The sequence below is a fragment of the Anas platyrhynchos genome, chromosome 3 (assembly GCF_047663525.1).
Source record: "Anas platyrhynchos isolate ZD024472 breed Pekin duck chromosome 3, IASCAAS_PekinDuck_T2T, whole genome shotgun sequence".
Lineage (NCBI taxonomy): Eukaryota > Metazoa > Chordata > Aves > Anseriformes > Anatidae > Anas > Anas platyrhynchos.
Window position 1 is genome coordinate 69,601,660 of NC_092589.1, and position 11,703 is coordinate 69,613,362.

General features: G+C 50.2%; 1 protein-coding gene across 4 annotated transcripts; it reads right to left on the minus strand.

The window, feature by feature from the left end:
• Positions 1-984: 984 nt before the first annotated feature.
• VGLL2 (vestigial like family member 2) lies at positions 985-10,983 on the minus strand. 4 transcript variants are annotated; one of them, XM_038177131.2, is made up of 4 exons: positions 10,573-10,983; positions 5,917-6,205; positions 4,122-4,637; positions 985-3,311 (listed from the first exon to the last, which is right to left on the minus strand). In XM_038177131.2, the coding sequence occupies exons 1-4, from the start codon at positions 10,618-10,620 to the stop codon at positions 3,268-3,270; spliced, it is 897 nt and encodes a 298-aa protein (XP_038033059.1). In that variant the 5' UTR covers positions 10,621-10,983; the 3' UTR covers positions 985-3,267. The 4 variants fall into 4 exon arrangements, with proteins under 4 accessions (XP_038033059.1, XP_038033061.1, XP_038033057.1 ...); XM_038177133.2 differs by lacking the exon at positions 10,573-10,983 and adding an exon at positions 7,917-8,132 and having other exon boundaries at positions 985-3,328; positions 4,089-4,637; XM_038177129.2 differs by lacking the exon at positions 10,573-10,983 and adding an exon at positions 7,917-8,132 and having other exon boundaries at positions 987-3,311.
• Between the last annotated feature and the right edge of the window lie 720 nt (positions 10,984-11,703).

Here is an 11,703-nt window from a genome sequence, read left to right on the forward strand (position 1 = left end):
AGCTCGCTCCACACGCTGACACTCAGTGGCTGAGCAGATTCACCTCTGTGCCTCCTTCGGTGCCAACCTGCTGCCACCCCAGGCCCTCCGCCTCCTGTCCTGGTGTCTGCGCGGATGGGCCATGAGTGGTGTTTGTTTGTTAGGGCATAGCTGGAGAGCAGCAAATGGTGCTAATCTGCATGCCACGCTCAGGAGGGGCACCTGGAGGGTATGCTCCTCAGGCTGTAGGACTGGGACCAACAGCCCTGCTCTTCTGGTGTGGGATCAGCACGTGGCATATAAGACAAATGTAACGTATAAGAACATATAAAAAGCATACCTTTTGCATTTTCAGATTTCTTGCAAACATTCAGGGTTAAGCAATTAAACTGCGATGCAAAGAGGAATAATGCAGATTTATGAAATGGCACTGAGGTTATTGCATGAGGAGACTCCCCTCCCCTGTGCCAGGCAGTCTGTAGCACAGGATGAAGTTCCTCCTCTAGCAACATGAGCTGCAGCCCCAGTCCTGCAAAGCCTCACTCCCAAGCCTAAAGGTGGGAGCTGTGAGCAGCCCCCGCAGTCAGGATAACCCACAGAGCCAAGCTCTGCAAGGTTTAGGCAAAACAGGGCACATACATGTACACCTCCAGACTGCAGCGCATCTGGAGTAGGAGCACTTTAAAAAGCTGGTTTGCATAGCACCTAATGCTATAAGCCACAATCCTGACTTTACTGTTTGGATGTTTCCATGATATGACAATAAGTACTTGGAGAGCAAATATCAATAGCAATGTTCGTGTATTCATTGCATAAATCCTCATGCTTGAAAATGTTCAAAATCAAAATGAATTGTAAATGCCTATGAAGTAAACAAGTGTTTTTTATTTATAAAAATGCTTCCAAATGTATTTGGGCTGTATTACCCAGTCATCCTCACTAGGAGGAGAAAGAGAAAATGAGAAAGAAAAAAAAAAAAAAAAGAAATTGCACTGAAGCACAACCAATGTTACAGCCCAACTAATCTTTAAAAACAAAAAATAAAAAGTTTAAAAACAGACTAAGGAAAATGCAGGCAAGTGTTCATAGAATGATCTTGCTATCTCCAGCCTCTGCCCCAGTTAAATACCACTTCAGTTATTTTTCTACTGCAAAATGCTGCTGCCTTCTTTCTTGATAGAAGCCTCAGAACACTTTTGGTTTAACCAGTACTATAAAGCCTGGAGTTGTTTGCTCACCCTTTACAGTGTGTCTGGCATCTGGCTGACTGGGGACTGAGGACGAAATGCCCGTGAGTCTGGCTGAAGTGACCATGGCAAGTCACCTCCTGCCATTTGCCCAGCTCTGGCTGGGTATGCTCTGCACACTTTGTATTTCAAAGCCCCTCCTTTGCTTAATAAGAAATAAGAAAGATTCTCACAATATTTGTTCACACTGGTTTCTTATTTTCTTGTTCTTAACACTCCTGTTCTTTCCCATAAATTCTTTCTCTCATTTATTGCTGACCTAGGAGGAGCAAGCTCTGGTTATTCAACACTTTGCCACCTTACACCAGGTTTTGGAAGGTGAAAACCCTCAGAACAGTACAAAAGTCCATTTTCTAACACTGCTTCTCCTAGTGAGAGGACTGTCCTCTCACACACACTGAACTTTGTCAGCCTTCAAAGACATTACATTAAGAAAAAAAGAAAAAAAGCCATAGTGTTGGGATCAGATGCTTTGCATGTAAAAACATCAGCTTTTAAGTATAGGGGGAAATTGCCACTTTTGCACTGTTTCATTAGCCATTCATCACTCTGTAATAGCATTTTAATTTACCAGTGCAAAATAACCATGCTGATTGTTACAGTCCTTTCTTCTATTGGCTTTGTGAAGAAGCATCTCTTATTACAGGGTACCACCTTTGTTTTAACCCACCTTAAAAATACAATGTACACTAAAATGTAGTATTACCACAGTTTTGCATTTTCATATCTTTTGCATTTATCACCTTATTTTTTACTCATTAGGAAAATACTTTCAACTGCTAAGATTTCTATTTAGCTTTAATGCAAAGTAATAAAATAACTCACTTCATCCACACTACAGGTATTTTTCCTATTTCATCCTGAAGTTTCTAGTCTGCCTCATTTCTCTTTGTTTTAATTCTTCATAAAAGCACACAGGGTGAAAGAAAGAGATACCTTTAATGCAGCTTTCCTACTGTTAAATAGATATCTTATTCCCTCTTTCAAAACAAAACAAAACAGCTATTAAAGTGACAAAATGACAGCAACAAGTAGACAAAGGGAAACGTTAAACCCAGACCTATTGTCCATCATGGGCTTTTCCTTAAAATTGTTGGGTTGAGGGCAAACAGTTTTTCGTTTCCTTCCCCCACTTCTTTAAGAGGGTTTAGCTTTCACCATAAAATATTTCTTGTAAAAAAAAAAGAAAAAAAAAAAAAGAAAGAAAACAAACAACTGTTACGTATCCAATGCAAATGCCAAACTCTGAGAAGTGCCACCTTGGTTTTTGTATTTCTGGAGTTTGAACAGTTGTCCACAGAACAGCTGCATTTCTGCAAGCCCAAGGCAGGTGGCCCAAGCTAGACGCTTGCCACTCATTACCACAAAACTGAAAAATCTGACCAGTTCCTTGGTAGTCCAAAAATGTTCATGAGTTCCAGTTTCTTCTCCTTTTACTTTTCTATAATGTAAAGTAAAAATCCAGTTCAAAACTGCTAAATAGATTTTCCCATGTTGCATTCGAGAAATAATTTTCACTGCCATAAAAAAATATTCACACCACTGAAAAAAAAAAAAAAAAAACACAAAACAAAAAAACAAAAACAAAAATTTCCTCTGTCTCCTGTATGAAGGCCAGTGGTTTTGCATCACCATACATGATGTCATTCAACTCTTTTAAAGCAGTCCGACTGCAGTTCAGGGAGTGGAGTTTGGTTAAATAGAAGTTCATGGTCTTTGGCTCTCCTCTCTCAACAGAAGAGTTTTCCTCTCCAAAATAAGTCTAAAGGACCATCCTTGCGATGCCAGGTTGCTTTAAGTCCCGTTGTCTTTCCCCAGGCTGCAGGGCCACGGTGGGCTTGGAAAAGGGCAAGGGGGGTCTGGGAGGCTTTGAGTCAGCTCATCAGCTCAGAAGGGATCCACCACAGAAGGAGTAACGTCGAGCTGCAAACCAAGACCAGAAGCTGTTACAAAGTGACCCGACTTCAGCTCCGAATGCCACCATGCCTAACAGGCAGAGATCTAGAGGGGAGAGCCAGGGGAGGAAGAGTGAAGGACAGCTCTAAAACCAGTACAGATCCTTGCTTTTGTCCTGAGGCTGCAAACCTGAGAATGGAGAGAAGAAAAAAAAAGGAAGAAGAAAAATAGAAACAGGTGTTTAAGGACAGAGAAAGACAAACTTCATTTCTGCCACACGAGATTGAAGGCTCAGCCTAAGTCATGGGCTCCTAAAGCAGGGCTGGAAGGAAGCAGTGAGGCGAGAAGAGCCTGGGCTTCTCCGGAGGCAGGCATGCATCCCTGTTGAACCTGAAGCAAGGCCACCTTATGGAGCCATTTGTGGCTGTGGTCACCAAACTTCAGCCAGAGGAAGCTGGAGCAGGCTTTCCTCGCCTCTGCTGCCACTGGCTGAGGAGTCACCTCTTTGGCATGTCTGTCACCTCTCTGTCATGGCTACAGGCCTTACGTCCAGGCATCTGATTAGACAGACGCTGGACACCAGTACCAGCCTCACTGGCCACAGCAATAACCGTTGCCCTTTTTCTGTTGTTATTATTTTTTGCTGGGCAAATGCAAGGGTACATTTCTTTTCAAAGACTGGGAGAAAAAAAAAAAAAAAAAGTAGCTGGGGTTGTTTATAAACCTACAGTACTTTACAGAGCCATGCAGCTGCCTGCACACCTGCTCCATGGCAGGAGCCCAGTGATGGCCCTTGGGGCTCCGTCCTACTGCCAGCCCTCGCAAGGACAGAGCAAAAGGGCTCCAAAGCATGAAGGGCACACGGGCTGGAGCTGGGGGCTTCCAACCCCAATTTATTTCCCCTTAGGGCCCCACCACGCTGGGTCCTCCCCTCCTACCATCTTCATGGGGGTGGCCCTGAGCCGGGGGGACAAAAAGGGGCTGGGGGCTGCTCTTCACCTGGGTCCACGTTGAGGCCGAGGCTTTGTGCCATGTCCCCCGCCGCGTTGGGGAAGGGTGCTGGTGTTGTCCAAGTGGCAGTGGCACCTGCCTCGGCCTTTCCCAGGTCGCAGGGGGGGCTGACTGGCGTGGGCACGGCGGCGGGTGTGAGGCGGTGGGGGCGGACAGAGGCGGTGGGCACCAGCAGTGAGCCGTAGCGGGGGTCGAAGTGGGGGCCGTAGACCTCGTGCACGGCAGCAGGGCGAGGGTAGGCGGTGCTCTGTGTCCCGAGGTAGGGGTGGTGGTGGTGGTGATGGTGGTGGTGGTGGGCATGGTGCCAGGCCTCGGGGCCACCCTGGTGCAGGTGGCCGTGCAGGGAGGCCGGTGCGTAGGGGTCGGTGGCAGCGGCGAAGGGCAACTCGCTGTGGGCGGCGGCGGCCAGGGGGCTGCTGAGGGTGGCAGGGACCGAGGAGGGCTGGTAGGTGCTGTTCCAGAAGGATGGGGGGAAGCTGCGCTGGCTCATTGGGAAGGAGCCATCTAGTGTGGAAGAGAAGAGAGAAAAGGGAGGTGAGCACCCAGTGATGCCTTTATCCCCCAGACCACTGCTGAACACAAGGAGCTGCTCCCCACAAGAACCGATTCCTCTCCAGCCACACATTCAACATGCCTAGCCCAGGGATGATCCATGAAAATGGAGCAATTTGCTCCAGGTTTCTTTTAGTAGCTGCTTAAGGAAAAGATTGTTACTTAAGGCAAGGGAAATACCTCTTTCCCTCAGTAGTGAAAAATGAGTCAGTTATTGTGCTCCACAATAAGTTTCTGGGCTAGATTTCTCTTGTTTGTTTGTTTGTTTGTTTTGTCCTAATCTCACTGTCCAAACATTTATGCCCAACACCTCAGAGGATGCCCCAACCCTGACAGGAAAGCCACTGCTTCCTTGGTGAAGTTTCAGAGTGGACAGCAACACTGTGAGATGTGACTATGTGCCAGCTTGAATTTTCTAAACATCTGGGGAATTATTTTTTTTTGTTGGCAATTTTTTTCCCATCTATTGCATTGGGCTTGTGCCTGTTTATTGGATATACCACTAACATATCAGGGAAGCATTCTGTGGATCTTTAGGGATTGGCAGGGTGAAGGACAAGGATCCTGTATTTTCCTTGTTCAGTAAGCCATGTGTGAGGTGGAATAGTGATTGCTAACACAGAGATAGGTGCTACGCATGGCTGGTCGGGAATGCACAGTGTTGCTGAAACAAATGAAAACGTGCCCTTAATCCACATTTTCCGGGGAGGTAAATTAGCTCAGAGCCCTGAAATTACTCAGGAGAAGGGGAAGCAGTTCATGACGGACAAGGAAATCTCTCTTCTTTCAGCACTGAGTGCCTTCCGCCCATGAAATACTTCAACTAGCATGTCAGTCTTAGAAGCCACCAATGGGAATTTCATGAAGAGACTGGGAAATAAGCTCTCAGCTAGGCATCTGGCCTGGCGATGGGGGTCCCGGAAAGCAGGACAGGTTATTCCCTGCCATATCGAGTACCCCATGAGTCCATCTAGGGTAAAACAGGGCACAGCTATGGAGAATCTCTGCAATTTCGGGTCCTTGCCTCTGACCATGTCAATGACACACATTGGATGATGCACAGGGTTATGCATCTTCCAGTTTGCAGCGGTGGGAACCTGCTGAGCTCCTTCCCAGGGCCTCTTGTCCTTCTACTCCCCACCTCACCGAGCCCAAAGCCGCAGTGGCCAAGCCAGATCCCGCAGCCCTCCAGCCCCTCACCCTACACCCCCTCACCCCGCACCGCGCTCACCCCGCCAGGAGCCGGCGTTCCTCGCCTTGGCGCTGCCGAGGGAGAAGCTGCTGGGCTGACTGAGGGCCCGGCTGAAGTGCTCGTCCACCACGGCGCTGATGTCCCCCTGGAAGTAGGTGAAGAGCACGCAGCGGGAGCTGATGTACTCGGCCTCGGGGGGTCGCTCCTTCTCGGGGCTGCAGTCCTCCTCCTTGATGCTGGCGGCGGCGTGGCCGGAGAAGGAGCTGCTGGTGCTGGCGCTGCTGCCGCTCTCCGGGGCTTCTTGCATTTTGGAGTAAAAGGCGAGTTTCTGGAGGAAGGGGGAGGCAGGGAGGGAGAAACGAGCCGGTCACACCGTGCAGAGCGCCGAGGTGCCCGGGGCTCGGCGCTCCCTCCGTGCTCCCGCAAAAGGATGCGAGGGGTTGCAAAAGGATGCAAAAGGTGGCAAAAGGATGCAAAACCACGACGAAACCCTCGCGCACAGGAGGGGAAGTACCGAGGGGGCGAAAGGCAGCGGCGGTGCTGGCAGCGGGGGGAGGCGAACGGCGACGGGCTGCACACCGAGTGCACGGCGGCGAGGAGGAGGAAGGGGAAAAATTAAAAAAAAATAATAAATAAATGACCCAACTCCAGCAGCCTCAAACACTTTTCAGGGCAAAAAGCACCGCCTCGGCCGGCGAGAAGCCTCAGGTATTTCCTACAAGCTTCTGCTGCTTCTGCTGGGTTCCGCCGGGGGAAGAAAGCCGCGGGCGCTGGGAAGTTTGCTGGGTGTTCCCCGTGCCCTCTGCACCCGCCTCAAAGCACCAGCAGCCGCTGGGACTTCCTTAGAAATAAGCGATGGGGCGCCGAGACCCTCCTCTTCCCGGCCGCTGAGGGTAGGGAGAAGCAGCACCGAGAGCCGGGGGGAGGCAGGGAGGGAAGGAGGGAGCCCCGGGCTGAGCCCCGCGGGGTATTTCATAGCTGAACCATGGCTCGAAATCCGGCTGAGAGTCACGTCGTGACTGCCGCCTTTCCACTTGGCTGCCGGCTCGGCCATTGAGGTAATAATCATCCCCCTAAATAATGTCACCCGTGTGCGGACGGGCCGAGGGGGGGGCAAGGTGGGGGAAGACATCATTTGCTATTTGTAACAGGTATTCCGGCCCCGCTGCCAGCCGCCCGAGGTGCCACCCGGGTGGCCACGCCGTGGGGACGAGGAGCGGGGCCGGGGGCTGCCGCCAGCCCGGGGCTCTTCTGCCTCCTCCGCTCCCCTTTTTCGTTTGCAGGGAAATTCCGCCTTCCGGCTTTGGAAGGACTAAAGGGCAGGAAGAAAAATAAAAACCAAACAAACAAACAAAAAAACCCCACACCCCACGAGCAAACGAGTGGTAGCGCCGTGCATCAGGTGCAGCCCGAGGAGAAGGAGCGCGCACCCCGATGCGACGAGGCCACAGCGCAGAGGGGCTGCAGATGCCACCAAAGGTCCCCTCGACCCCCTCAAGGCACCCGCCTGTTCCTCGGGGGCTGGAGCATCCCCGGCGGTACCACCGCAGCCTCGGCTCCCGTCGGGGCCTCGGCTCCCGCCCCGGCCTCCCGGCGCTGCCTCCGTTTCCCGAGGGAAAGTCCCGCAAGCGGGGGCGCGCTGCGGGATGCCGGGGACACCTCGGGCAGCGCTTCCCCGCCGGTCCCTGCACGGGCTCCCCGCAAAGCTGGAGAATCACTGTCCCCTCCCTCCAGTCGCGCTCGGATGGAGCCCGTCCAGGCAAAGGGGAAAAAAAAAATAAATTTAAAAAAAATCCCTAAAAAAGCCATCGCAGGGTTCATGTCGCGCTCCCGCTCCCGGGGCGCCCCGCCGGGGTACGTACCGCGCCGAGCCCCGCACCGAGGTGGGATGCGGCTCTGCTCCGCTCACCATCGCAGGCTGCCGGAGCTTCTCCCCCACCCCGTCCCCTCCCCTTCTCCTTTTCCCTTTTTCCTTTTGGTGAGGCCCCAGACGGCCATCCTCCCGCCGACACCCCTCCCACCCTGCAGCCCGCACGTACCTGGGGATAGGGGCTGTAGGCTGCCGCGAAGTACGCCTGGGGCGGCCCGTACACTTGGTACATAACATCCAGGCAGCTCATGGCTGGCCGCCGCCGAAATTTCGTTTTTTGCTCTGCAAAGCGGAGCTGTGCTCGGCGGGACGGAGGGAGGATCCGGGGGGTTAAGAGGCACCGCTCCTCGGTGGGAGGAGTGAGGGGGGATGAGCTGCCCCCCCCGCCCTGCCTCCCCCCGCCGCACGGTTCCCTCCCGGCTCCCAAAACCGCCCGCAACCGCGCCGGGGGGCTTCGGCCCCGGGGCAGGGGCGGGGGTGGCCGGGCAGGACCCCCGGCAGCATTTTTGCTATCGCTCCGGGGGGGTTTCTCCGTGCTCCCTCCCCGCCCATGCAGCCGCCAAACTGGGGCAAATGGGTAGCGGGAGGGGTTCCTGGTACTGCCCGGCTAGGGGCGAACGTGGGTGAAGCCCCCCCAAGCCCCCAGGGGAGCAGAGTGAGCCCCAAAACGCTGCCGCGGAGTTGTGGGAATTCCCAGGTCTGGCCAGTCAAGGTGGGAAAAAAGTTGCCTGTGGAGGAGGAACCTCCCCAGAAACGTCGCGGGAGCGAGGATGCTTTTTGAACGGAAACCAAAACGACGCCGCGGTTCGCGTGGAAAGAGCAAATCCTGGTGCAGGTAAGCGGGGTTTGCTCCCCAGCTGCCCGCTGGGTGCCCCCCAGGCGCACGCAGGTGGCCGTACCCTCACCCGCGATGCCCAGGAGGAAAAGCGGCTCCCAAGGCAGCGCTGTGAGTCCTCAGCTCAGCAGCAGCCCTTTCAGACTGCCGGCTTCTTCGTACCTTCTAAATTATTTTTAACCTCTTGTAATAAAGCTAAAAATAAAGGAAAAGTGAAAGAATATCACTTACTTTTCAAATGCCGATTATTAACAAAAATCATGGGGACAAAAAAAGCTGAAAAGAATGAATGTTTTGGATTTTGAAGACCTGGAATTCTTTAACTGAACTTTAGTAGGAAATCCTCATAATTAAAAAGGTTAGCATTTGCCTCTGTTTTGTTTGTCAGAAAAAAACTAATCTTATGTTTCAAATTTCAGGAATTGTTCTGAATGCCCATCCTTTGCCAAAAATCATATTTCAGTGCCTAACGAGCATATTTTTTTCTTAACCGGGGGCAAGGTTTTCAATTCATATTTAAAACATTTGTTTCTCGCTCTTCTAGTTTGGTAAATTTGTTTTCTGTATGGAACTGTGACCTGGAACTTCGTGGCTGCGTGGTTTAGCCCCGGCACCGCTCCGTCCTCTGTCACACCAAATTTTGTGCCAGTGTCTGAGATGAGAATGAGGGGAGGAACTGTCGGTATCCAGCCTTAACAAGGAAACGTGTCTCACACTCTATCGTTTTGTTTCTCCTGAGCAGAAAGCAAACAGGCACCGTGGAGAGAAGGGCTCACTCTGTGGTGAGCATCCAAAGCACTTCTGCCAGCAAGGGAGCGCCCCTCAGTCCTTGTGGCTGGGGGCTGCGGGACCTCACCAGGGCCATGGGATCTCGCTTCTGCTGCCACTAGTGTGCCCTTGCTCCAGGGGTCGGGGGCCTGGCAGTTCTCCCATCACCAGGAGATCTGTGCCTGTTCTGAAGGCAGCAGCACGCTGGGTGGCAGTCCAAAAAGGATGCCCATTTCTCAGGAGGTGAGTATGCCTTGGACATGCAATCCCCAAACACCACATATTCCCCTGCTGTTTGCACAAGCACTTCTTCAATGGCTTTGTGCAACACCACGAGTTGACACCTGGCATGTGTCGTGGTGAAGCATGTGCTCTGTATGAAGGAAAAATCCAAAGTGCAGTAGCAATACGAGACTGGGTGCTGTGATGTGGCAGAGAGCCTAGGTTGTGTCCCCTGGAGAACCTCTCCAGGGCTGAATTTAGTGGTTTTACCTCACATGCGGGTACGTGTTACAGGAATTAGGTCTGATGTGGCTTGGTGTGAATGCATTTTCTTTTACAGCTATTTGACAGTGAAACTGTCTAATGTAAGACATGACCAAACTGTAGTGCCTTAAGGCAGAGCAATGCAAGCATTCATAGCAAACTGCTGGCATTGTTTTGCCTTTTCAGTACGCTCTCTGAAATTGGTCCCAATATAAGAAACGATCCTGGAAACCATGGGTCAGAATTATATTCACTAATGATCTCACTACATATGTACAATTATATATAAATATCTTTTCTTGGTCCCAACCAAAGAACCTTAGGTGTGTTGCATCACATAAGAAATAACAAAGCCTTGGAAAAAAAAGGGCAGCTGAGATATCTGACAGAGAAAATTATGACAGCAATGAAGGGAAGAACACATTTAGGAAGGACATGCATTACAGTTGGCTTTGTACACTTAAACATTGGCAAGGGCCTCATCCTACATTCATATACCCATAGTGTTTCACAACAGCACCATGAGGAGAGTTACAATGTGCCTTGGAAAGCATTCCTATAACGTGATTCAAAGTTACCTTCTCATTATTCTGTAACCTTACACAAAATAAGAACTGTGTGTTACAATGAAGGTCTGGACAAGCAAACAACCCATCCAACAAGGTGTTAACACTCAGAGACACTAGGACAAAACAGCAATGGAAACGTGGTAGGACCAACTCCCTGTGCTGCTCACCTGCTCTGGACGTCCTCCATGCAACCCCAGTGTGTCCACCCTCTGCATGCAGGTTTGGTCAGCCAACCTCACGTCTGATCCAAGGCTGAAACATTTATTAGCCAGAAAGCACCATTCTGGTTTTGAATCTGGCCACACGGATACTTCATGCTGTTGATGCCATCCTCTCTCAGAAGTTCAGGGAAAATTCTGCCGACTCCAGAAAGGCACGCTGTCCTTACTGGGAGATATCTCAAGCTGGCTGGAGAATGCAGCCCTTGCTTTAGCAGTTTGTCGCTGTGCTTAACAGCCTTCAGTGTTTCCCACTTCCAGTTTGAGCGGATCTGGCTTCAGCTTCCAGCTGTTGCTTCATGTAATGCCTTACTGCACTTAGCTAAAGAGTCCTTTCATACATAATATTTTATGAAACTTATTTTATTCCACACTATATGTATATTTTTTTCCCTGCCAAAAGAGACAGATGCAGCTCCTTACTTTTCAGTGGCAATTTCTCTAGTCCTTAGAGAGTTTTTGTACCTTTTTTTTTTTTTTTGCTTTAACCCTGTACTTTTTTTTTTTTTTTTTTTTTTTTTTTTTTTTTTTTTTTTTTTTAACGTTTTAAAAATATTCACACAAGAACTTGTTACTGTTTTAATATCTCTCTTGCAGGAGGTATACACAAAATATCTTCTTAGCAAATTCTGTTTATGTTTGAAGATTACCTTTTTTATCCCCACATAACAGAGGTTTAAAGACAAGGAACTCACACTGATCCACTTTCCCACTGTGGGCACTACACATTTTCAGAATCATTATTATGAGTTTGTAAAAACAATGGGATGTTTTGTGGTGTTAAACAGATGGCACAAGGGTATTTCTGATGTTTCTTCTGAGCTCTTACGTAGCTGACTGAGATTACAAGTAACCAACTCAAAGCTTTGGTGATGCCATGTGATCAGATGACACCTGCTCATGATACCTCTGGAGTCATTCTTTCCAGGACCCTTTCCACAGCCTGCCTACTGTGTTCCTAGATGTGCAACACCGTTAGCGGCTCCATTCATTTGTTGTTTGCTTGAAAGTGCCAGTAGGCTTATCAGCAGACTCAGGTCTTTCCCATTTCTCATTCCATTTGCTGGCATTTTTGCCACT